The 27,518-nt window shown below is 38.0% G+C and overlaps 1 protein-coding gene across 2 annotated transcripts in view; it reads left to right on the top strand.

The window, feature by feature from the left end:
- myo1ea (myosin IEa) overlaps nt 1-27,518 on the top strand; it is a 105,377-nt gene that overhangs the window by 45,185 nt on the left and 32,674 nt on the right. For both annotated transcript variants that reach the window (XM_061964071.1, XM_061964070.1), the window contains exons 5-16: nt 4,773-4,860; nt 5,701-5,790; nt 11,222-11,353; nt 13,512-13,646; nt 13,776-13,908; nt 17,925-18,121; nt 18,210-18,290; nt 18,771-18,857; nt 18,949-19,032; nt 20,211-20,378; nt 22,064-22,149; nt 27,203-27,284. In XM_061964071.1, the coding sequence (XP_061820055.1) occupies nt 4,773-4,860; nt 5,701-5,790; nt 11,222-11,353; nt 13,512-13,646; nt 13,776-13,908; nt 17,925-18,121; nt 18,210-18,290; nt 18,771-18,857; nt 18,949-19,032; nt 20,211-20,378; nt 22,064-22,149; nt 27,203-27,284 (1,363 nt within the window). The remainder of the gene's footprint in view (nt 1-4,772; nt 4,861-5,700; nt 5,791-11,221; nt 11,354-13,511; nt 13,647-13,775; nt 13,909-17,924; nt 18,122-18,209; nt 18,291-18,770; nt 18,858-18,948; nt 19,033-20,210; nt 20,379-22,063; nt 22,150-27,202; nt 27,285-27,518) is intronic.

Here is a 27,518-nt window from a genome sequence, read left to right on the forward strand (position 1 = left end):
TCAATAAAAAAAAAATAAAACACTGTACTTTAAATCAAGTAACTATTTGGCATACCACTAGATGGAACCCGGGTCCCACAAGTGGTACACGTACCACAGTTTGAGGATCTCTGTCTTATGTTGTGAGTGAGAGTGTATGGCTATTACGTTGCCTTTAATTTTAATTATATTTCTAGTTTTCTTATGTCCAAACATGAACTACAGTATACATGTAAGTGTGTTTATTTAAATCTAAAATATTTATTTAAAGAATATAATATTTTGGATTAAGATGGTTAATATAATTAATTGTGTGTGGATTTGTGAACAAAACCAAGTTGGACTAAGCTATTTTGAACTTGCTAAAAAGATTTGTTTTCATCAGGGATGGCTACCAGTTTTCGTAAAAAAGTATGTGATTGGCCATTGCTGACTAATGCCTTTTAATGCCGATCACAAACACCAATCCTCTCTGGCTCACAAGCGGCAAACAGCTTATTACCTATGTGTCTCCCTACACAATGTAAAGCTGCTCCTCTAAACTAGCAATAATCACCTTCATTACGGCAAATAAATAGCATTTCTTAGTATCTTAAGTATCATCATCGAGTATTATTATTATCACTAGAGAACAGGGATAAACATCAAAAGAAAGCCTTTCACTAGGCATGCTAAAAGCTAAGCTAACATAGCTTGAAAAAACACCACAAAACAGGTGCTTAGTAAACTTTAAGAAGTGTAGATGGAACCACGTTGCAGCAGAAGGTAAGCAGCTACTAACAGGACTTTAATAAGTAGATCAATAAGAATCTAGAGAGAAGATAATATTGTAACAACTGTTAGTGAAGTGAAGTGAAGTGAATTATATTTATATAGCGCTTTTCTCAAGTGACTCAAAGCGCTTTACATACTGAAACCCAATATCTAAGTTACATTTTTAAACCAGTGTGGGTGGCACTGGGAGCAGGTGGGTAAAGTGTCTTGCCCAAGGACACAACGGCAGTGACTAGGATGGCGGAAGCGGGGATCAAACCTGCAACCCTCAAGTTGCTGGCACGGCCACTCTACCAGCCGAGCTATACCGCTGGTGTCCTTATTGTCACAGTCAGTCAGTACACAACACGTAAGAAGAGACCGGAGAGATCCTTAAATTGGTGGTGTCGATAGTGAGGGTAGTATTACTATATTGGCCGATCTCACTCATGATCGGAATTGGCAACACATTAGCCCTGATTGCAACCTCCCTAATCAAAACGCTAAAGGCACATTTTGATTAAACTTTCACAAGATGTTAGAAATGGAATACGCAAAATGTGCTAATTAAGATCAGTATGTTGATTCAGGACTTTGTTTTACTATTGGGATGTAGGGTATGGTGAGGGTCTGTGTTCTCCCTGTGCTTTTCTAGTTATCAATATAATTTATAGATCACACAGTTCTGTGAGGCGACACATTGCTGTTGTCTCCCTTTTGAGTTTATGTCAGTAATGATTAATGGAAGTTAATTGTTATCTTGGTTTGGTTGATAAATCTCTACAATTGACCCCCACCGCGCTGATAACTTATGTGCTTAAAAATAGAATGCAGATTAAAAAAACTCGTTCCGTGAGCACTTAAAAGTGAGTTGCGAGGAGGGCCTGACCAAGCTGACGAGGTTCTGGACTACAGGGGGAGGGTTAATAGAAGAGTGGCTCCCATGACTTCCTCTGGCCGCCGCTAACAGGCTGCAGCTGTGTTTCTCACACAGCATTTACCGAGCCAGCTCAACTTGAAGTCGCAGGAGAAAAAACAGCAGTCCTCCGATGCCAAACCACAAGCGTCTAAATAACTATGACCTGAAAGTCAAGGAGGGAAAGTAGCGTGTAGTGTATGGGAATAGAGATGAACACTAAGCGTGCACTCAACAGGATTTTCATGTCGTCGCCTGTCCCACTCCATCTTATTTATTAATTTTAAGGATGTAGTATGCATGTAGGTATCATGCTTAAACTACAACTTAACAGTCAAACCAACTTTTCTTACCTGTTTGCACCTGTTTTTGTGTATTTGGGATACCATAACTCCTGAAATAGTATTTCAAACCATAGAGGCGTAGGGGAGATATTAGTGAAACACTTTTTCCTTTACATAAATGAGCCATTTGGAATTTGAGATTTTAGTGTCCGAATTTGCCTCAGTTACTGGCACGTCAGCTGACACCTCCATATATGGTGGGGGTTTACCCGAAGAGCTTTGCGCAAGTCCACCCTTTTTTATTTAGACGTAGTCTAAAGTTGTTGTCAATAAGTTCCTTATTTTTCTCTATTCTCTTGTTGTGGGGCACCGTTGCCATTTGTAATGTGAAGTAGCGTGGAGTTCGAACTAATATCTGTGTCGGCTCCTAAGCTCTAAAAGCTACAACATGGTTGACGGAAAGGAGATGCAGTCGAAGGGGGATTGGCCTGGAAAAGGGCTTCCGGACATAAATAAGACGCCCACAAAACGGCACATTTTGAAAAGACAGAAATTTCTAAAGGAATATAAAAAAGTCAAATGAAAAAATAAATGTCACGACCGCCCTACAGTACTTAAATGGCCACCTGTTAAAGACATCTGTTGTAAAAGACGGCAAAAAACCCCATTCTTCACAACCAAATTGGGCTGGTTATTAGAAGCAATACATTTAACCACCTCTAAAGTGATTATTTTTGCCTGTTCGTTTTTTTTGGATATTTGTCTTTACTCAGAAAGTCAAGAGTTTGTTACTTTGCCGTCGCAGCCTTTTCGGCAGTGGCCATGGTAACCACTTCATACTCCGTTTCAAGTTTGATCTTGAGACTACGTATTAAATGTATGTTTTCGAATGTAGCTCTGCTGGTTAAAAATTGTCATTTATGTCAGTACTATGACTGGTATCGTGGCCAATTTACTAAATCGATTCATAAGGTTCCAAAATTATTAATCATGATTCGATTCGATCTAAACTTAATAATAATAATAATAATATAAATGAAAATGTATCAACTCTGATACAAAGTTGTTCTCTTCAGTATAAACAGGCTTTAAGTGCAAACTTGTAAATTGGATAGTTTAAACTTGAAATGTAAGCAAGACTCTTGGGTCTCAAAATTGCCATTTTTTTTTAAAAGGAAAGAAGTTGAAAGTTCCTTGTACTGCAATATTCCATCACTGCAAATTGCTTTAAGGTATTGATTCTTCCAAGTGCAAAATAATAATCTAAAGATGTAAGAATTTTTTGTCAGAACCTCATTTTCTTAGCGCAGTCAAGACAGTATGTAATGCACAACCATTTTACTGTGAAGGCAGAAATTGTGCGCTTGTTATTTTTTTAGCACTAGACGACAGTGTTGTGTCCAAGGAGATTTAGACATAAACAAAAGTACCTCCCAAGTTTACTGCTGCTGTCCTTTCCTCCTGTATAGTGACCTTGCACCATGTCAGCTGTCATCCTTTTTTATTTTTTTAAATTTGCTTTTACAGTATAATACAGAACAACGAAAAGAAGACCAAAAAAAAACTAACATTGGGAAGTCCTTGAACACTGTAAAAAAATGACAGTTAAAAACTAAGGCAAGCAATTGTTAAATAGCAACAGTAAAACACCGTAAGATCACAAAAAGTTCATCAAAAATGCAGTGGATTCCTGCAAACCAAGAAACAGTAGATAACCTAAATTACTATGGTTATAACACATAGAAAACACATTACTTTACTGTGAGAATAATGAAAAAGTGTGCAATGCATTTGCAAATACTGTAATGTCACAAGCAAGCAAATACTAAAAAATGTACGGTACAGTATTAATTTGTCTAAATTAAAGATTTTGCATATTTTACATTTAAATTTACAGCATACCTTAATTGTTTTAGGGGTTTGTGTTAAAGCATTAGCCTAGTTAACTTTTGGCTAACAACATGTTTTCTTGTTTATCTTTGTGGCAAGTTGTTTCAGACATTGAGGGGTTATGTATGTGTGCTCCATTGAAAATTGCATCAGAATGAACCACGCTGTGTGTTTAAGTGTGTTGGAACTGGTTGCAAGCAGCTACATTATTTAACATCATTTAAGGCTCACTTGAAGGAACATGTTGCGAAAGGCTACGTTGTGAGTTGTCGAATGAAAGTTTGTACAAATACTTTCAGGTTAAAATCCACAAATACTTTCAGGTTCAAATCCTCATGTACTGCTCACATGTCTTGGAAACACAGGCATTTTGCAGTTATTAATTAGTATTGGTGAAAGTAAAGGCACAGTGGTTAACGCTCGTGCCTCAAAGTGAGGTGGTCTTGAGTTTGATTCCCAGGCGGGGGGGTCTTTAGGTGTGGAGTGTTCTTTCTGTGCCTGGCTGCGTTCTCTCAAGGTACTCTGGCTTCATCCCACCTCCAAAGACATGCACTTGAGGATAGGTTGATTAGTAACATTAAAATTGGCCCTCAATTCTTTTATGGTGAATTCCTGGCAACCACAGTTTTGGGTATTTTACCATAAATTGTGCAGATTTTGTTTTACAGTGCAGTTGTTGAATAACATATGCCAGCATTTTAAGGTAGCTGTCACCTTACAAGACTCTCCGTTACAAATGTAATAAATAAGAATAACAGTTTCAGTCAGATGTTGACGTTACATTACATTACTTAATGTGGTTTAATCACCTGAACAAGCCACTTGAAGCACTATGTACTATGTAAATGTTTCAAAAGATAACACTATTACATACTTAGTACATAGTACATCAAACAACATGAATAGGAAATTAGTAAACAAATGCAATATGTTTCTGTCTATTTTTTTAGTGGTGAGAGTGGAGCCGGTAAGACTGTGGCGGCCAAATACATTATGGGCTACATCTCCAGAGTGTCAGGAGGCGGACCTCGGGTGCAGGCAAGACCTATTTTTTAATTATTGGGAACATACACTGTGTATATGTCTTTTTTATTATTAGGTTTTTCACGTCTTAAAAGCTCTTGTCTTTATCTAATTCAGGGTTATCCAAAGTGATGGCCCAAAGCTTTTTTTTAATGACCTGTGGCATATGCAAAGGATTGGGCCCACACGGAAAGTAAATAGTTGTAATAGATATCACACTGATAATAATGATTTGTCATGTTCACCAAAAAGCTGACATGTAGTCTGTTTTTTATTTAAATGTTTTTAACTGCTTGGTACATTTTACCTATGTTGAATTTGTTATAGTGTGTTTATTTAACAAAAGATAAAGCCTCTTCTTAATATAGCCCACCCCTTCTAGCCATCTGTTAACCTCCAAAATAAGCAATTGTCCTGTCCACGTCTCTTGATTGGATACATATCTAAATGTGATGAGGAAATGCCTGTGCTGCAATGGCAGTGGGATAACATTTGAATTTGGAGTTGATAATGAGCTTAACTCAACTTTTTTTGGTATTGCCAAACTGTTGTTTACATTCTATACAAAAGGATGCCAAAAAATGGCAAAAAGAAAAAAAACGTACTTTTTCGTGGAAATATCACGATTGTTTATCTACAGTGTAAAAAGTTCAAGGTTTTATTATTTTTTTGCTTCAAGTCTGTCATTTCAATCACCAGGTAGGATGTCCTCCAGATTTTCTGTCTGTGTGTGTGTTGTACAGCAACGTGTGAGGGGGAAGTTCCAGAGTCACATTTGCGAATGTGGTGTTTTCACTTGATGCACTCAGCTGTGTGTGTAAGATGTCCTCACAATGTCCCTGTGTGTCTTTGCAGCACGTCAAAGACATCATCCTGCAATCCAACCCACTGTTGGAGGCTTTTGGCAACGCCAAGACTGTGAGGAACAACAACTCAAGTAGATTTGTAAGAAGACTTGACAATAATTCGCACTAACTTATTGAGAAGCATTTGTTATATTATACTGTCAACTCTTAGCCTGTGTTTATTTACATTACAGTATTACCTCAACTTACAAGCTTGATTGGTTCTGTGACACAGCTCTTAACTCAAAACACTTCTATCTCAAATCAAAGAGCCTAATCAACTAACTCTAATCAACGAGTTTCCCATTGATTGAAATGAAGTGGTGCTTGTTCCACCCAAAACAACACCATTTTAACTTGCAACATGCACTTTAAAAAGGAAAACAAACTTTAAAAATTTTTAAAATAGTCTAGTATTATTATAAAATGTTAAAATAGAATGCACCACTAACAACTACAGTAGTTTTTGAAGTAATGTAATAATAATCAGAGGTGGGTAGAGTAGCCAGAAATTGTACTCAAGTAAGAGTACTGTTACTTTAGAGATTTATTACTCAAGTAAAAGTAAGGAGTAGTCACCCAAATATTTACTTGAGTAAAAGTAAAAAGTATGTTGTGAAAAAACTACTCAAGTACTGAGTAACTGATGAGTAACATACACACTCGTATCATATATATATATATATATATATATATATATATATACATATATACATACATACATATATACATACATACATATACATTGATATATACAGTATATAATTTATATGTATTTATTTTGCTGTTTTTGTTTACATGTTAAAGGTGTTTTAATGAATATACATGCATGTTTAACATATAGATTCCTTTCTTTCATGAAGACAACAATATAAGTTGGTGTATTACCTGATTCTGATGACTTGCGTTGATTGTAATCAGACAGTTGTGATGATAACGTCCACGTTTTCAAATGGAGGAGAAGAAAAGTTCTTCCTTTCTGTCTAATACCACATGAAAGTGGTGGGTTTTTGGCATCTTATTTGTCCAGCTTCCATAGTTGTTTTTATACACTTTACAAGAAATATATTGGCGTCAAACTCCGTAGCTTGCTAGCTTGTTTGCGCTGGCTTTCGGAGACTCTTGTTTTGAAAGCGCAGGCGCGATGGAGCGGCACTTTTATTGTGAAGACAGGAACGTCCTCGTGCGGTTGAAATAAAAAAGTATCTTTTTTCCTTCACACTTTTGATTGATTGATTGATTGGAACTTTTATTATTAGATTGCACAGTACAGTACACATTCCGTACAATTGACCACTAAATGGTAACACCCGAATAAGTTTTTCAACTTGTTTAAGTCAGGTCATGTGACCACCTGGCTCTGTTTGATTGGTCCAACGTCACCAGTGACTGCATCTGATTGGTGGAACGAAGTGAAACGTCACCAGTAAGGCAGGCACTTTGACGGTCTGTCTGACAGACCAAAACAAACAAAGCGTGCATTAACAGATCGATAAAAATTAGTAGCGAGTAGCGAGCTGAATGTAGATAAAAGTAGCGGAGTAAAAGTAGCGTTCCTTCTCTATAAATATACTTAAGTAAAAGTAAAAGTATGTTGCATTAAAACTACTCTTAGAAGTACAATGTATCCCAAAAGTTACTCAAGTAGATGTAACGGAGTAAATGTAGCGGGTTACTACCCACCTCTGATAATAATGTATAGTACTTTACCTTGAAGAGTGGACACGCCATCAGCAGCTTTTCCATATTTTAATAAAGTTAAAGTTAAAGTACGGTGGCCGCACTCGGGAATCATTTTGGTGATTTAACCCCCAATTCCAACCCTTGATGCTGAGTGCCAAGCAGGGAGGTAATGGTAAATGTCTTCCGTTTTACAAACCCTGTTTCCATATGAGTTGGGAAATCATGTTAGATGTAAATATAAACGGAATACAATGATTTGCAAATCCTTTTCAACCCATATTCAATTGAATGCATTACAAAGACAACATATTTGATGTTCAAACTCATAAAGTTTTTTTTTTTTTTTTGCAAATAATAATTAACTTAGAACATAAATGTATCTTTCAGCATTAATGGTGCCTTCATAGATGTGTAAGTTACCCATGCCTTAGGCACTAATGCACCTCCATACCATCACAGATGCTGGCTTTTGAACTTTGCGTCGATAACAGTCTGGATGGTTCGCTTCCCCTTTGGTCCGGATGACACGATGTCGAATATTTCCAAAAACAATTTAAAATGTGGACTCGTCAGACCACAGAACACTTTTCCACTTTGCATGAGTCCATCTTAGATGATCTCGGGCCCAGAGAAGCCGGCTGCGTTTCTTGATGTTGTTGATAAATGGCTTTCGCTTTGCATAGTAAAGCTTTAACTTGCACTTACAGATGTAGCGACAAACTGTATTTAGTGACAGTGGTTTTCTGAAGTGTTCCTGAGCCCATGTGGTGATATCCTTTAGAGATTGATGTCGGTTTTTGATACAGTGCCGTCTGAGGGATCGAAGGTCACGGTCATTTAATGTTGGTTTCCGGCCATGCCGCTTACGTGGAGCGATTTCTCCAGATTCTCTGAACCTTTTGATGATATTATGGACCGTAGATGTTGAAATCCCTAAATTTTTTGCAATTTCACTTATAGAAACGTTGTTCTTAAACTGTTTGACTATTTGCTCACGCAGTTGTGGACAAAGGGGTGTACCTCGCCCCATACTTTCTTGTGAAAGACTGAGCATTTTTTGGGAAGGTGTTTTTATACCCAATCATGGCACCCACCTGTTCCCAATTAGCCTGCACACCTGTGGGATGTTCCAAATAAGTGTTTGATGAGCATTCCTCAACTTTATCAGTATTTATTGCCACCTTTCCCAACTTCTTTGTCACGTGTTGCTGGCATCAATTTCTAAAGTTAAAGGGGAACATTATCACCAGACCTATGTAAGCGTCAATATATACCTTGATGTTGCAGAAAAAAGACCATATATTTTTTTAACCGATTTCCGAACTCTAAATGGGTGAATTTTGGCGAATTAAACGCCTTTCTATTATTCGCTCTCGGAGCGATGACGTCACGTTGTGAAGTCACATCGGGAAGCAATCCGCCATTTTCTCAAACACCGAGTCAAATCAGCTCTGTTATTTTCCGTTTTTTCGACTGTTTCCGTACCTTGGAGACATCACGCCTCGTCGGTGTGTTGTCGGAGGGTGTAACAACACGAACAGGGACGGATTCAAGTTGCACCAGTGGCCCAAAGATGCGAAAGTGGCAAGAAATTGGACGTTTGTTCCGCACACTTTACCAACGAAAGCTATGCTACGACAGAGATGGCAAGAATGTGTGGATATCCTGCGACACTCAAAGCAGATGCATTTCTAACAATAAAGTCAAAAGAAATCTGCCGCCAGACCCCCATTGAATCTGCCGGAGTGTGTGAGCAATTCAGGGACAAAGGACCTCGGTAGCACGGCAAGCAATGGCGGCAGTTTGTTCCCGCAGACGAGCGAGCTAAAGCCCCTGGATGTCTTGGCTCACACCGTCCCTTATGCCACCGAGGATGATCAAGAGAAGAATATCGACCCTAGCTTCCCTGGCCTGCTGACATCAACTCCAAAACTAGACAGATCAGCTTTCAGGAAAAGATAGCTGATGAGGGTATGTCTACAGAATATATTAATTGATAAAAATTGGGCTGTCTGCACTCTCAAAGTGCATGTTGTTGCCAAATGTATTTCATATGCTGTAAACCTAGTTCATAGTTGTTAGTTTCCTTTAATGCCAAACAAACACATACCAATCGTTAGTTAAAAGGCGATCGCCGAATTCGTCCTCGCTTTCTCCCGTGTCGCTGGCTGTCGTGTCGTTTTCGTCGGTTTCGCTTGCATACGGTTCAAACCGATATGGCTCAATAGCTTCAGTTTCTTCTTCAATTTCGTTTTCGCTACCTGCCTCCACACTACAACCATCCGTTTCAATACATGCGTAATCTGTTGAATCGCTTAAGCCGCTGAAATCCGAGTCTGAATCCGAGCTAATGTCGCTATAGCTTGCTGTTCTATGCGCCATGTTTGTTTGTGTTGGCATCACTATGTGACGTCACAGGAAAATGGACGGGTGTATATAACGATGGTTAAAATCAGGCACTTTGAAGCTTTTTTTAGGGATATTGCGTGATGGGTAAAATTTTGAAAAAAACTTCGAAAAATAAAAAAAAGCCACTGGAAACTGATTTTTAATGGTTTTAACCCTTCTGAAATTGTGATAATGTTCCCCTTTAATGATTATTTGCAAAAAAAAATGTTTATCAGTTTGAACATCAAATATGTTGTCTTTGTAGCATATTCAACTGAATATGGGTTGAAAATGATTTGCAAATCATTGTGTTCCGTTTATATTTACATCTAACACAATTTCCCAACTCATATGGAAACGGGGTTTGTAAAATTATTTTACCATCTTTGACTGGCATTAGACTCATTCTGCTATGGCTAGACTAGCAGTGGTTAAATTGATTTGCCAAGCTGGCTCCACGCTCGATCAATCATGTTTTTGATGATTTCTTTCTTTAATTCAATGAATATAATCCACTTCGTCTTCTCGGCACTGGACTTCATATTCACTTTCTTTGTTCCCATGGTTAGAAACACTAAGTTATGTCCATCTGTAGCTATAAGCCAAGGCTAGCGAATAAGAAGAGAAGTTTTGAGCGGATCTTACAGGGTTTACTGTGACATTTGCTACATCAGCTAATGGCAGGGATGTTTGTTACACAATTTTTTCTTGCAAAGCATAAAAGCACAAAGCATGAAAATTAGTAGAGAGACAGCTCTTATCTCAAAACACTTTTAAGTTGGGGCACTCTGAAGTTGTATTACCACAGTATACCATAAAGGCTATTCACAAATGTAATATACTCTACCATTACATACTTTTATTGTATATTACAAAGAAAATGTTAAACTGGAACACAAGAAGTGAACAAGTTGTTGGTAATTGCTGTGACAGAAAAAAAGTAGGATTAAATACGATCTGCTTCTTCACACTCCTTTTCAGACATGTTGAATTGTGTAACTAAACACGAGACACACTTCCATGTAACTTTATATGCATGTTTGAAAAAACTAAACCATCACTTCAAAATATTTAAAAGTTTTCGAAATACTCAGAACTTTTTGTCAGAGTAAACCAGTGTGGTTTAGTTAATAGTTAAATTACAACATAGTAGTTGGGGAGCTGAGGTCCACTTTTGGATAAGTTGTATTTATTTTGGCTCCAACAACCAACTTTTGAGGTAGCGTCTTTGGCTAAATCCTGTCTCTGTTCTCTGTCGGTCTTGCACTCACTATTTGAAAGCGACTGGAAAATATATTACATTACTTGCCCGTCTGGTAAGAAAGGCAGTAAAATGTTCATATGAAGCACACGCTCCGCACTTGACAGACACCCAGCAGCACGTCAGAGGCCACAGCTTCTGTATGTAAGCTCCATACAGCCCAATCTAATGCTGAAAACGTCTCTCTGTCATCCATCAGGGAAAATACTTCGAAATCCAGTTCAGCAGTGGCGGCGAACCAGACGGCGGGAAAATCTCCAACTTCCTTCTGGAGAAGTCACGTGTCGTCATGCGGAATCCTGGCGAGAGGAGTTTCCATATATTCTATCAGGTGGGGACTATTTTGGACCTGGAGTGCACCATGAGGAAACAGTTGGCTCACCAACAGTGTCTGGGAGGGAAAATCAGGCGGTTGTATTAGGACACATCTCTTAAGGATCGATTTATTTATAAAGCACTTTAACAACAACCACAGTTAAAAAACTGAAGTACATCAGAGATCAGGAAATTATACTACAACTTGTTTCCTAATTCTTCAAGACATCAATCCATTTTTATAGGGTCACAGAGCTTATCTCAGCTGATCTAGGGTCATAGGCGACATACACTATGGACTGGTCGCCAGCCAATCACAGGACACATATAGTTCATACAAATAAGTTAAACTGTTCGCAATTATGGACAATTTACTGTAGTCTCCAGTTAACCTAACATGCATGTTGAAAAAATGTGAGAGGAAGCTGGAGTACCTGAAGAAAATTCTCACATACACACACACGCACACACACGTACACACACACAAGCACGCAGCCACGCACGACCATGCAAGCATGCAGCCGCGCACGCACACACACACGTAAACACACAGGGGCAAGACGCAAACTCCACACAGAAATGGCCAAACTTATATCCAAACTCTCGATCTCCTGACTGGGAGGCAAACATGCCAATCACTAGGACACTGTTCGGGCCTAAAAGTGACACTATAGACATGACATAATGGACATTATAGGTAATTTTATGTTTCCAGAGCACCATTTCAAGTTCTCAGTCCATAAAGAAAGGTCTATTAAGGCATACTTGTGTCCTCGTTTTGGACCTTGTTTATTTATGTTCCTGTGTTTTGTATTATTTCCCTTCCAGTGCTTTTATTGATGTTTCGACTTCCTGTTTGTCTGTAGTCTGAACGCTGGCTCCGTCACCTGTCCCTGATTGGCACTCAATAGTGATGGGTAAATGAAGCCTCACTGAGTGTGTGGCACACTCACTAGCTGTATTAACACTGCACTGGTCATCCGCCATCTGTTGGAATATGAGTCATTACTTTTGACCTGCAAATAAAAAGAATAGTGTGCAAATATTGTTTTGGGGTTATTTTAACAAATAGATGTGCAGAAAAGAATATGAAATGCGCAACTCTGGTCAACGAGCCAAAGAGTAAACAGCAAAATTATAACATTTACCTTATTTGGTGCTATAAGAGCAAAATGATCCAACATTTCGGAATTTTACCATTTTCTTGGTTCCATTTAGATCAATGAAGGAGAAGAAAACCGATGTCAAATGCAACGCATCCTCCGACTTTAGACAGTACAAGCTGTCCCTCATGACAAACAACATTTTCCACTTTACCATAAAATGATACAACAGCTGTATAGGTTACATGTTTTTTTCTTTCAGTGACATACACATCGAGAGACACGGCATCAGTCCTTGATAAAGTATCGATGCTTCAGTATCGTTTAACCCATCACTAACAACTAGGACACACTTGCGCTGGTTACCAATCAGGAGCCTCTTAAGCAGCTTTCTTTATAGGACAGGGCTGGATCGTTGTACTTTGTTCTTTGATGTGCTGCATGGCTTTCCCTATGCTTCCTAGCCGTGTTAGCTTTTTGTGCACTTCCCTGCTGCACTCTTTCAATTCGAACTTGCTGGTGCTCCCTCGGTTGTTCTTAACAAAAGGCCTGCACTTTGCCTGCCATTCTGTGGGTTGCAGACCAACAACGCCTACACAGAATGTTACCTTAGTGCTCTAATGTTTTTGTCCAAATGTGTCCATTGTTCATTCAAAATAATTTTCCGAATTATTTGATCATTTTCAAAATATGCCATGTGATGACCTAAATATGACACAAACCCAAAGTTTAGAGTACTGTTGTTTTTCAAAACCTGTCTTTGGAAAAAATAAAATGACAATGAATCTCTATAATCATGAATTAAAAATGGTAAAGTACGATAAAAAGGTGATTATCTGCTTAACAGTTGTTTTTTAAAGTTCACCATTGTCCTCAAAGTTAGCATCTTAAGCTCACTTGGGTATCTTTTGAGTGACAGGAAGAATAGCTCTGACTCACTTGGAGAGATGTTATTTAGAGTGCATTTGTTGAAGAAACAAATACTGTTTGGGTATTTTCAATGTAAAGAAGAGCACATAGAATGCAGAGCAGATGTGAACTTGTATAATAATGATGTTGTTGTGTGTGCAGTTAATTGAGGGCGCCGGTGGCGAGCAGAAAAATAGCCTGGGAATCACAACTTTGGATTATTACACTTACCTCAACCAGTCTGGGTCCTACAAAGTGGAAGACATTGACGACAAAAATGACTTCCAGGAGACCATGGTACATGATTTTCCCTGCTATCACTTTTACCCATGCTTTAGTTTTAATGCTTTTTAATGCAAGTGTATTTGTGACAGCAGTGAGTGCATCTACCAATAAAAGATGACCGTTTTCTCTGTGTCTCCTCAGCATGCCATGAAAGTGATTGGCATTTCAGACGTGGACCGTGCCATGGTGCTTCAGATTGTGGCTGGAGTCCTACACGTTGGCAACATCAGCTTCAAGGAAGCTGGCAACTACGCTGCTGTGGAGAGTGAAGAGTGTAAGTGGCTCCACCTTACACTCACCCTATACTGCTCACGCTGCAGTATAGGGTGGCTCTCTGCTTTTGTGTTTGATTTTTCTGCCTCTGCGCTACGGTTCAGCAAACTGCCACTTTGACTAAAAAAAACAAACTCCCATGGTACAAATTAGGGTCCAATCCCCACTTAACACAAAAAAATATTTTGCACATGCTCCACTGACCTGGCCTATAGACTATATTCCCCAGCCCACAGTCCAAAAAGAGAACTATGGCAGTGGACTAACACATTCCCAGACGCAGTCAATGTGCCGACCTTAGGGCCATTTCCTTTTAGGAAGTGAGTCACGCTAATAAGGCAGGGAGGGGCTCTCGGGACAGCATCAAGTTGGTGTCTGCTATGTGCTCACACTTTTTTTTTTAGCAGATTGTATTCAGCACTTATTTTTCACAACTTATATTCTTTCAGTTGTGTAATGACCAAAAATGCCACTGTTTGCTAACTTTGCAAACACTGACATCAGAAGATTTGTACCTGGTTTATGTAGAAGAACGGTTACTGCTTTGCAAAAATTACAATGTACTTCTGTTTGCACTCGTGGCTTTCTTGCAATTTTGGATCACCAATTTTTGTATCGTTTGGCAGCGCATCGGGTTAACACGTCTGCCTCACAGCCAATAGAGTTGTGGGTTTCAATCTTAGCCTGTGGTGTTTGCATGTTCTCACCATGCTTGTGTGCGTTTCCTCCCAGAGTCCAAAAACATATATACTGTATGTGACATGTACCTGATTTCTTTAATCTTAATTATCCGTCTCAGTGCAAAATCCATCTGTGCAATTTTTTATTTTTCAAATTCAACCCATTTTCGCATGTGGATATGAATCAGATATGTATCCAATGTGACTGCATTCTGAACCATTGGGTCGCATTCATCTGGACAATATGTCATCAAAAAGCGATTAGCGTCATAATTCTTCGCCAAAATTTACGATTACAAAAAGTAATAGTCGGCAAATTAGTAGAAAACAGGTGAAAAAAAGATGCCTACCTCCGACTGCTCGCCCACATGCTCCACTGAACACACAACTAAGCAAACGGCCCACAAACGAGAGTGAGAGACAAAATTGTTGGCTTCTTCCTTCGTCTTCTCCTACGGTGCAGGTGTCAAACACATCTGGCCCCCCGCATCATTTTTATGTGGCCCGCCAAAGCCTGCGAATAATACGACACTTCATCTTTCTTGCTATATGTTTTTAAATTGGGACACAAAGGAAAACAGACTACATGTAGCTGCAGTTTTTCTTACCCGAAAATGTTTTTATTATTTGATACAGCAACCTGTTACATTTTTTTGGGGTCATCGTAACCCTTTTTGAAACTTGTCACCTTGACTTCTGATTTTAAAGCAATTTTTTTTATCAGTTTGTTTGTAAACAATGATAATAATCAAATGAAGGGTAAATTGTAAAATATCATGAGTTGATTGTACTGATGGTTATATTATAAATGTTTCACAGTTACAAGCTGTAACTGTGATGTGGCCCACGATGATTTGACATCCATGTCCGATGCCAAATAATTTGGTTAAAGGGGAGTTAATATGCAAAACCAACTTTTCTTACCTGTTGATACCTGTTTTTGTGTATTTGGAATTTCCATAAGTCCCAAAAATGTGAAATCAAACCATGGAGGCATGGTGGGGATATTTCGAAAACAATCTTGCCTTCTTCTAAACTCCCAGACAAGTCGTTAGAAATGTGAGACTTTAGTGACGTATTTTGCCTTTGTTACATATGGGGATATATCCATATATGGTAGAGGATTATCCGAAGAGCTTTGCACGAGTCCGCCATCTTTATTCAGTTGTTGTCCAAAGTTGTAGTCAATGAGTTCCTCATTGTTCTCTATCCTCTTGTTGTGGGGTAGAGTGTATGTAGAATATATTTATATTATTTATATATTATATACAGAGGTGGGTAGAGTAGCCAGAAATTGTACTCAAGTAAGAGTACTGTTACTTTAGAGATTTATTACTCAAGTAAAAGTAAGGAGTAGTCACCCAAATATTTACTTGAGTAAAAGTAAAAAGTATGTTGTAAAAAAACTACTCAAGTACTGAGTAACTGATGAGTAACATACACACACATATCATATATATATATATATATATATATATATATATATATATATATACACACACACACACACATACATACATACATACATATATATATATATATATATATATATATATATATATATATATATATATATATATATATATATATTTATATATATACATACATTGATATATACAATATATAATTTATATATATATTTTTTGCCGTTTTTGTTTGCATGTTAATAGTGTTTTAATGAATATACATGCATGTTTAACACATATAGATTCCTTTCTTTCATGAAGACAAGAATATAAGTTGGTGTATTACCTGATTCTGATGACTTGCATTGATTGGAATCAGACAGTAGTGATGACAAACGTCCACGTTTTCAAATGGAGGAGAAAAAAAGTTCCTCCTTTCTGTCCAATACCACATGAAAGTGGTTGGTTTTTGGCATCTTATATGTCCAGCTTCCATATTCGTTTTTATACACTTTACAAGAAATACATTGGCGGCAAACTCCGTAGCTTGCTAGCTTGTTTGCGCAGGCTTTCGGAGACTCTTATTTTGAAAGCGCAGGCGCCATGGAGCGGCACTTTTATTGTGAAGACAGGAACTGTGCAGTCAGTCTTTAGGCTTTTGACGGGGTTTACGGTTGAAATAAAAAAAATTCTTTTTTCCTTCACACTTTTGATTGATTGATTGGAACTTGTATTAGTGGATTGCACAGTACAGTACATATTCCGTACAATTGACCACTAAATGGTAACACCCCAATAAGTTTTTCAACTTGTTTAAGTCAGGTCATGTGACCCCTGGCTCTGTTTGATTGGTCCAACGTCACCAGTGACTGCATCTGATTGGTGGAACAGAGTGAACGTCACCAGTGACTGTATTTGTTGAAACGCAGGCACTGTGAAGGTCTGTCTGACAGACCAAAACAAACAAAGCGTGCATTAACAGATCGATAAAAATTAGTAGCGAGTAGCGAGCTGAATGTAGATAAAAGTAGCGGAGTAAAAGTAGCGTTTCTTCTCTATAAATATACTCAAGTAATAGTAAAAGTATGTTGCATTAAAACTACTCTTAGAAGTACAATTTATCCCAAAAGTTACTCAAGTACATGTAACGGAGTAAATGTAGCGCGTTACTACCCACCTCTGATTATATATATATAATATATTATATATACAGTATATACATTATATTATTTATTATTATTACTGTCTATTGTGAGCGAACTGTGGTGCTGAATTTCCCCCAGGGATCAATAAAGTACTTTCTATTCTATTCTATGTACATGAATACTAAAATCCATGCCAATTCTAATAATTAGAAGTGCATAGTTCTAACTTATACATGTCAGTAGACTCGATATGGAAGCGCTAAAAACTACAACATGGCTGACAAAGCGGAGACTTATTTGAAGACGGCCTGGTCTGCAGGTAGACTTTGGCATGTAGGGCCACCCACAAAACGGCACATTCTGAAGAAACAGTCAGAAAGCATCTTGAAAATGGTCAGTAAAACCAAATCTTTGAAAAGTTTGACCAAAACACCACCATTATATGTTACAGTATGTAGACTACAAGGAAGCTTTTAAAATGTAAAATCATAATATTACCCCTATAAGGAAATGTTGACTCCGGTTGAACCAATTCTTTGAAACTGCCTCAAATGCGCCAGGACTGAGACCTACTTGATTTTTTTTGAAAATGTGAACAAGATCAGATTTAATTTTTTTTTAATCTGAATTATTGGTATTATTGGTATGAATGTGAGTGTGTATAAACACTGTATACGTGTACTGTAATTGACTTTTGACTATTCCAAAGCCCCTGACCTTGTGACTCATTCATGACCATTAATAGGTCAAGGTAGACATTAAATTAATTTTACATTACTCTTATAGTTCTAGCCTTCCCTGCCTTTTTACTGGGAATTGACCAGAACCGTCTGAAGGAGAAAGTGACCAGCCGAAAGATGGACAGCAAATGGGGGAGTACCCATGAGTCGATTGACGTGACTTTAAACGTGGAGCAGGCGTGTTACACAAGAGACGCCCTCACTAAAGCACTGCACTCACGTGTTTTTGACTACCTGGTGGAGGTATGTACAGTATATAAATGTTTTAAACATGACTAGATTTTTATTAAGAATGGAACAAAGTTTCAACTGAATTGAATTGTGTTCGCAGTCTATCAACAAAGCCATAGTGAAGCAAGAACAGGAGTTGAATATTGGCGTCTTGGACATTTACGGTTTTGAGATATTCCAAGTAAGTGTTTGACAACCTGGCTTTGAGTGTACATTAAATGAATAGTTCTTACCATTATTCCTTTAAAGAGATTAAACATACAGGATAAGACTTAAATTCTCAACAATGCAGATTGGGCTGATGGAGCAGCTGCGACATGCACGTCTAATCTGATTATGTTTGTTTAGTTTGCATCATGGGATTGTTGTTGCACTGCTTTGTATTCCTTATAAGAAGTCAGCATTAGAGTCTGTGTATTAGAATCCAATCAAAGCCAACAGTTCTTTTGCAAAAGGTCATCAGACAGGAAGATGCAGGCGAGCATCACACAGAAGGCTCTCGTTCCTAAGGTCTATTGTTTGTATGTGATGTGAATTACACAATGCAGCCTTCCTCTTAATAAGCTTTTGGCTCCAAACAAAGCCTGTTAAGTTTAGAGGATATCCGTCCTCAGCGAAAGACGTGTTTGCCTTTTATTAACCATATTGTCTCCCTCTTCAGAAAAACGGCTTTGAGCAGTTCTGCATCAACTTTGTGAATGAAAAACTGCAGCAAATATTCATTGAGCTTACACTAAAAGCAGAGCAGGTGACATTCTTCTTCAACATTGATACTTTTCTTTTATTTTCAACCTCATAAAATGGTTCATGTACTTATTCTCTATACTTTGTGTTTGTAGGAGGAATATGTTCAGGAGGGCATCAAGTGGAGTCCCATTGAGTACTTCAATAACAAGATTGTCTGCGATCTAATTGAGAGCAAAGTAAAGTATAGGCAACATACATCCAACATTGTTTAATTGTCATTAAATTAAAATATTGCTCATTATTTGCGACCATTTGAATTATGATTGACACTGCCCGAGGGATAATCATTTAAAAAAATGTTTGTTACCGTTAAAGCTTTCAGTTGTGTATCTTGCGCTCATCATAGTGAAAGCAGAGGCCTATAAGGTCACTGAAATGTTACAAACCCTTCCCAATATGATGCAGCGCAGCACTACACCTCCGCAAACTAGGACTACAATATTATATAAATACACATTGTTAAAGTAATACTTCTGAAAGTGTCATTTTAAAACTGTCACCAAAAGAACTATTATTTTCTTTTTGTAAAAGCAAACTCTTTTTTTCAGTCTTACAGCATTAATCCAATGCATTATTTAATTGATAAATATAAATGTGTTTTCTTCCTATTTTTTGCTGTAATGTTCTGTATGTTTTGTAAAATTTGGCTTTTGTTTTTCTGGCAAAATGTCATTAATACAATTGCAAATAAAATAGATAATTAAAATATGACTTCAGTAAATTGTGAAGACACTTAAGTCCATTATTTTGTTAAATTGTATTAGCATAATCTAAATAGACATAATTATAAATTATGAATTAAATTATTATTATTATTTTCCAAATAAGTTAATTCATGATTATTATATATATTTAATGGGCTTCATGCCATTTAATGACATTATGTAATCAAATGTCAAGGTTTAATTATATTGAAATGTATCGCTTTAATATTTTATTAATATATATATATATTAACGAATTAGTTCATATTTTTATCTGTTTGGTTTTATGTTAAATGTAGCACAAAAAAAACATCCATAGAGTCTCACTAACTGAGACGTTAAATCCAATGAACAAGTGCTTTAAAGCAAACATCAGTCCCGTTTGAGAGGTGGCAAAGATATCTATATCAGCGCCTTATTCTTCAGCTGTTGCCTTTAACAAGGCATTAGTGTTGGACAGACTTTACCGTTAAGACTGTGGACTCAAACAGGGCAGTGTGTGTCCAGTAAGATCCACATTGCTTCACTTGTACAGCCCTTCTTTATGGACAGATAATCCTCACAAACAGCTAGACTATTGAGGCCATTAATAATCAACCTCGAATGGTGTTCTTCCCCCACTCCAACCACCATTACTTTGCTTTTCCAAGAATCCTCCTGGCATCATGTGCATCCTGGACGACGTGTGCGCCACCATGCATGCAGTGGGCGAGGGGGCTGACCAGACCCTGCTTCAGAAGCTGCGGGGTCAGATCAAAACTCATGAGCACTTCAACAGCTGGAACCAAGGCTTCATCATCCACCACTACGCTGGCAAGGTTGGTCTGTATATTTGCTTTAAGCACTACGCCAGCTGGACCATTCATTAGGTACACCTGCACAATCTATTGGCCTGTATCAATGTATTACATTAAACAAATAGAGCACTCAGTAGGATAGAGTGCAGATATTTTACATAACTGTCAGGTCACAGGTCCCACAGTAGTGTATTAGAAGTGTGCTGCCTCAAAATCTAGCCCAGATGTTGAAAATTATACAGTTTAAAAATTTAAAGTTAAAGTCCCAACGATAGTCACACACACTAGGTGTGGTGAAATCCTCCTCTGCGTTTGACCAATCCCCTTGTTTACCCCCTGGGAGGTGAGGGGAGCAATGAGCAGCAGCGGTGGCTGCGCTCGGGAATCATTTGGTGATTTAACCCCCAATTCCAACCCTTGATGCTGATTGCCAAGCAGGGAGGCAATGGGTCTCATTTTTATAGTCTTTGGTATGACTCGGCCGGGGTTTGAACTCACGACCTTCCAGTCTCAGGGCGGACACTCTAACCACAATGCCACTGAGCGAGTATTGTGCTTTAGTAAACCCTACGGGAACACGCTGTTTTGCATGCCTGTAGCTTCAATGCTAATGAGCTGTGTTCGTCCACTTTTTCAGGTAGACTGTAACTCTACACTTGTCCACTGCATTAGATGCCATACATTTATCACATACAGTACAACGATAATGTAACATTGAGAAGTGGGACAAGAGGATAGAATTGTTAGCAATACTAGCATAGCTATGTGAGCTACAGCGCTAACAGTCGGTCATGCTATGTTAGCCTTTTTGCTGAAGAAAAACAAAATAGATCAAATTTAAAGTTCCCATGTCTGTAGCTGACAGGGCAGCATCAGGCTTTATTTTAAAATGTTTTGCAAAGCCTTATTGTTTTGTTATTTTTCTTATGTTCTTTATGAAGGGGCGGGTGTATACTTGGGGCGGGCTCATCTAGCTAGAAGTGGTTCAAAGGCAGTATTGTGTCCATAATTTTATAGAATCAGTATAATGAGTATTATTATCTTTTGTAAGGCTGATTTTGTGGCACAGTTAAAACTTCGCCATACTCCCTATATTATAAACAGTAATTTTTCCATGTTGTACTTACATTAGTAGAGCACTTAGACGGTTATTAAAATGTTATTTTTGGTGATGTCCGTATGGGAATTGCCGCTGCTCCCGCTTTATATGAGCTGCCATAAATATGACATATGCTTCTGGTAGGCGTCTGGATTAATCCACCTCTTCTTTGTGTATTTATAAGTTGAGCTTGACTGCTGTGTAACAACATGACATCATCTTTTTAATATTTACCTTCATTTTTGGGCAGAGGCAGTCCGTCCCCTGTCCTCCAGATGTTTGGTGGCCTTAGCTTGGCACACTTGCCACAGGCTTAATGAGCCGTCCTATGAAGACTTGAGGGGCTCTCCTAGCCAGTCTTTAAACATTCCTCCTTTTTTTAGGCTACAAAAGTGAATGAATTAAATGACTGAATTTATACTGTTCTTTTAATGCAACACAACACCTAGGAGGGTCTTTTTCTCTGTACCTGAACCCCATCTACCCGCCTATATATTATAATCTACTTGTTAGTAAGACTCCACATGTGCTATTTTCATCAAGCTGCACTTTTAAACAGCTTAACCTTATCCTGCTTCATTTGTAATGACGCTGTCCTCCATTCCAGGTGTCCTACGACGCAGACGGATTCTGTGAAAGGAACCGAGACGTCCTTTTCACTGACCTCATTGAGTTAATGCAGGGCAGTCAAATGTAAGTGACTCCTATTTCATTGACACCATATGCGATCAGGTTTTAACATTTACTTTTCTTCTACAGCCTTGGGGGTTTTCATTGGTTAGGAATTTTTTGTTTTGGTTTGTTTGTTTATTAATGATAGGTTTTTTCCCATTACATTTGTATATACAATAATAAAATTGTATATACAATATATACAATAATAATGAAGTATAAACAAATAAAATAAACAAATAAAACATAAATTGAAATAAAATAAAACAATAACAATAATGAATTGTATATATCTATTTTATGTAAAATATTAAAAAACATAAATGTTACGGTCAAACTTTTAAATGTATTTATTTTTTTGTTTCTGAAGGGTCAGAAGCTGTAACATCAATTCAGGTTGAATTCAGATCTGAACCAGATTGCATCAGCATTGAAGTTAACATTTAATATACCGTACCAACTTTATTATTCAACCACAGTTGAAAACAAAGGGCTGTACACCACAAACAAGTAAACACACAAAAAGCAGAGAAATAAAGACAAAGGATAGACTGAAATATATAATTTAAAACAGAGGTAAAATAAATATATATGCACATAAAAAGAGCAGATACAAATTATCTTGAGCAATTTGTTAAGGCAGTTAAAAAGTTAAAAACTGTTTAAACAGTTCAAAGTCTTATGCTAGTGAGTCAAAATGGGTTTTAAGAAGAGTCTTAAAAGTAGCCAAAGAATTGGCCTGTCTCACATGGAGAGGGAGATCGTTCCAGAGTTTGGGACCCGCAACAGAAAATGCACTGTCCCCTCTGAGCTTGCGCTTTGATTTGGGTACCTCCAGGATCAGCTGATCAGCTGACCTAAGGGACTGGGTGGAGGCATGGAGGTGGAGCAGCTCAGAGAGGTAAGGAGGGGAAAGACCATGTCAGGACTTAAAAACAAATAAAAATAATTTTAAGATGGACTCTAAAAGACACAGGCAGCCAGTGAAGTGAGGCTCAAACAAGAGCAATGTGCTCTCTTTTGATTGTGCTTGTTAAAAGTCGAGCAGCTGCATTTTGAACCAGCTGCAGACGTGAGAGGGAAGACTGACTGATTCCAAAATACAAAGAGTTACAGTAATCCAGCCGAGATGTGATAAAGGCATGGATTACTGTCTCAAACTGTTTCCTGGAAAGAAGGTTTTTAACTTTGGCCAGGTGACGTAAATTAAAAAAGCTATCTTTCACCACTGTGACACTCTGACGGTCCAATTTAAAATCACTATCAATACGAAAGCCCAGGTTAGTGACCATGGCCTTAACGTGCAAAGCCAAGGGGCCAAAGTCAACAGGGGGGGGCCTCACTCGGACTCATTAAAGGTCAGGCCGTACACTGTAAAAAGTTAATTTCTAAACAGGATTAAATATGTAAAATCAATGTCAAAAACACATTTTAAGATACAGTACGTTTATCAATTTGTTTATGTCCTAAAATCAGAGATCAGGTATGTAAAACAAAAACAAACAGTCGTCCCTGGCCACATTTCACTTCAAATATTGTGGCTTCACTATACCATGGATATTTTTGGGGATATTTTGTAAAGCCTATTCAATTTTTTGGTCCCACATTAAGCATTTTCAAGCATGAACATGGCCAAACTTAAAAATATCAATACTGCAGTAGTACTGGTTACTAGAGGAGACCAAACCAATTATAGCATGCTGTTCAGTATCGTGAGTTATTTAGTGACTCAGCTATTTTGGATTAAAAGAGTATAAAGGTGACTAAATGGTGTCTCTAGAGCAGGGGTGTCAAACTCAAATACAGAGTGGGCCAAAATTTAAAACTGAACAAAGCCGCGGGCCAAGGTTGAACAAATTAACCATTTAATAGGGACCCAAGTTTTGCATTGAATATTGAACAAGCAAGGCTTATATAACTGTATAGTGACATGCAAAATCGAGTTTCAAAAAATAATAATAATAATTAAAAATTATCTATGGCGTATCAAATACAATTTAAATAAAAAATGAATGCCTCTTTTCTATTTGCAGCCTTCTGAGGTAAATATCAACATTAACTTTTTCCACAGGCTAATAAATTTGAAAATAAAATAACAATGAATAAACCAACCATTCAGGACTTTAAACGTCCCGGAAGAGTTAGTGCTGCAAAGGGTTCTGGGTATTTGTTCTGTTGTGTTTATGTTGTGTCACGGTGCGGATGTTCTCCTGAAATGTGTTTGTCATTCTTGTTTGGTGTGGGTTCACAGTGTGGTGTATATTTGTAACAGTGTTAAAGTTGTTTTATACAGCCACCCTCAGTGTAACCTGTATCGCTGTTGATCAAGTATGCATGGCATTCACTTTAGTAAGAGTGCAGAAGCCGCATATATTATGTGACTAGGCCAGCACTCGTTAAACTGGATGAAATTCGAACGTGACTATATTCGGGAGGGGCACTGAAATTTGGGAGTTTCCCGGGAGGGTAGACAAGTATGAGAATTAGCGGTGAATGCGGTGGTACCGCGGCACCGCCGCTGTATATGATCGGCAGGCCAGCTCTAGTGTTAATTTGATATCTCCTCAAGGGCCAAGTGAAATTCCACGGCGGGCCAAATTTGGCCCGCGGGCCAGAGTTTGACACCCATGCTCTAGAGCACGGGTCAGAAACCTTTTTGGCTGAGAGAGCCATGAAAGCCAAATACTTTAAAATGTATTTCCGTGAGAGCCATATAATATTTTTTAACACTGAAAAAAAAACTAAATGCGTGCATTTTTAAGTAAGACCAACATTTTTAGAGTATAATAAGTCTCTTATTCTTTTTAATAACATTGTTATTCTGAAGCTAACCAATAATAAATAAAATACTTCTTACCATTTAGGTGCAAGTTCCTGAACAGGTGCGGTAGAAACGAATGGATGGATTAAAACGCATGAGAATGTTTTATATTTTGAACGTTATTTTTAACACTGTGATTACCAGCGGAATTACTCATTACTTATCATGTTAAGCAGTGTCAGCTAAGATTTATCTGACAGCCAGATGCAGTCATCAAAAGAGCCACATCTGGCTCGAGAGCCATAGGTTCCCTACCCCTGCTCTAGAGGTATTTTCATAATTTGGAAAAACATATTTAGAAGATTTTAAACATGTTTTTATGCTCTCGATTTTAAAATATTAAATGTATGATTTATGATTCCTACTTGTGGAAATAAATTTATCGGGGTCATATCCATATCCAATTAACAGCAATAAACAAGGGATAAATGTACTTGTTGCTAACTTTCTCGTGCTTGCTTTGCTTAGTGTACATTGAGCTGTGTGAGAAATATTTACATATTTTCACCCTTTTATGTGCAGTGGTTTAGAAGTAGAAGAGTTTTGTTACACAAACACATTTATTTATATACCATGAGTTGTCGTAAGTATCAGCAAAATGTGTCTTTCCCATTTGTTTGATAAAAATTCTGTATCAGTGACAAGGCTACTTTTGTGACGCATGTGTTTGGACTTGAACCAGACTTTACAGTGCGTTCAAAGGTGGGTCGAAGAGAGAAGTGTGCAGGGCGGGATAATGCGGTGCCCTTTGACCTCGAATAACGTCTGGCTGCAATCCAGATATGCAGCTTTCAGAGTTAGCCCCAGTCTAGCCTTCAATGGTGCAGAATCCCTGCGGGGGATGATTTGAGGGGTCCCCTCTGGTTCCTCTATATTTACTTTGGTTAAAGAGGCCATCTGTGCAAAGTGCATTGTCTGTATAACCTCCTGCCTCCTTTTGTGAACAAGCTTTTTTGTCACGTCATGCAGACACGTTTTTGAAAATACTTCCTGCATTCTACATTCCTCAAACCTGTCTTAAATAATGCAGCAATATGCATAAAGGAAGCATGAGGAAGGGAGTCGCCTCGTTCTTGAGCACAGCAGGTTAAAATAAGAGAAGAAATGACCAGTGTTGTGTGTCAGCTGGAAGTTATTAGTACACACAACCTGCAGAGCCTTTGTTCTCTGACCACCCAGTTTTAAAACTACACCACACACACAACAAGATGGGAGAAGAATTCCAACATGAGAAAGAACGTCACGATAACAACAGCGTGTTTCAACTATACAGTATGTCAGGTTTTTTGTAAAATGGTATTTCAAGGGGAGGTGAAAAACTACTGTATGCCTTAATGCATTAAATCAAATTAAACTTTATTTATAAAGTGCTTTTCATACAGTACATCAATAATGTAAAACTAGGTATTTACAATGCTTTAAAAAAAACACCCCAATAAACCCTCTACCCTTATATACCCCTCACCCCCAAAGAGAAGTCAGGTGACAAAACTGTGTCACAGGAGCCGTCTGCACCAGGAGCTCACCTGACCATAACGTAAAATATGGACATAGTGTAAATAGATTAAGAGAAGAGGCAAAAATAACTGTAAACATGACTAATGAAATTGATAAATATTAACACACATTTCTCTTTTGTAAAATACATCTGTACAGCAGATATGGGCATCTACATTAACAATATCATTGCCCGAGTGGCTGGACAGGACAGATTGAAAAAAAAAAAAAATTGTTACAAATAAGAATCGCGATTCATTCAGAATTTTTTTTTTTACACCCCTAAAAAGTATCGTCAAATATGCAGTACAGTATGATACGAATATAGTTCTCTCGCCTACAATAAGAATTAAATTAGGAATACATACAGTACATACATACATTTTAATTTTCCTGAGGGAACTCTCCTGAAGGAATCAATAAAGTACTATATCTATCTAGTAAAGATCCGCTCATGCTACCAAATATGGGGCTATGCCCAACAAAGGGCCGCGTAGTTCAGCATTCCTAAAAGTTATGTCACGTCAGCAATTCCTTCAAAGCACAATCCATCAGTTATGTTTACACTTTCTCATGGAGGGTTTGTGAACAAGTGGTCTTTCGGTTCAACCAACTGTTCACAACTGTGTCCTTGCTTAGTGGATTTGGAATGTAAATGGTTGACCTTTTGGTTGTGGAATCATTAACAGCATTTTTGTTTTGGGCTCCCATGGACGAGAATAGCAACTGACTCTCCTCACCTTGGTCCTCTAACAGAGCCTTCATCAGAGCGCTGTTCACTGAAAACCTCAATGCAGAAAAGAAGGGTCGGCCCACCACTGCAGGCTGTAAAATAAAGGTGTGTTTTTAAACAAAGTATGTACTGTATGTGTGTGCCCCCTATCTTAAAGGGGACCTATGATGATTCCTATCTACATTTACTTGTTGTCTAAATAATACAGTATAAATTAGATGTTTTTTGGTGTAAATCTTGTACGCATTTTGCCTCACAGTCACATATATAACATGCTTCGTATATCTGCAAGGTATTTGAGTAAGCGTTCCCTTTAAATTGCAAATGAAACCGCGCCCC

Source organism: Nerophis lumbriciformis, linkage group LG06, assembly GCF_033978685.3.
Source record: "Nerophis lumbriciformis linkage group LG06, RoL_Nlum_v2.1, whole genome shotgun sequence".
Lineage (NCBI taxonomy): Eukaryota > Metazoa > Chordata > Actinopteri > Syngnathiformes > Syngnathidae > Nerophis > Nerophis lumbriciformis.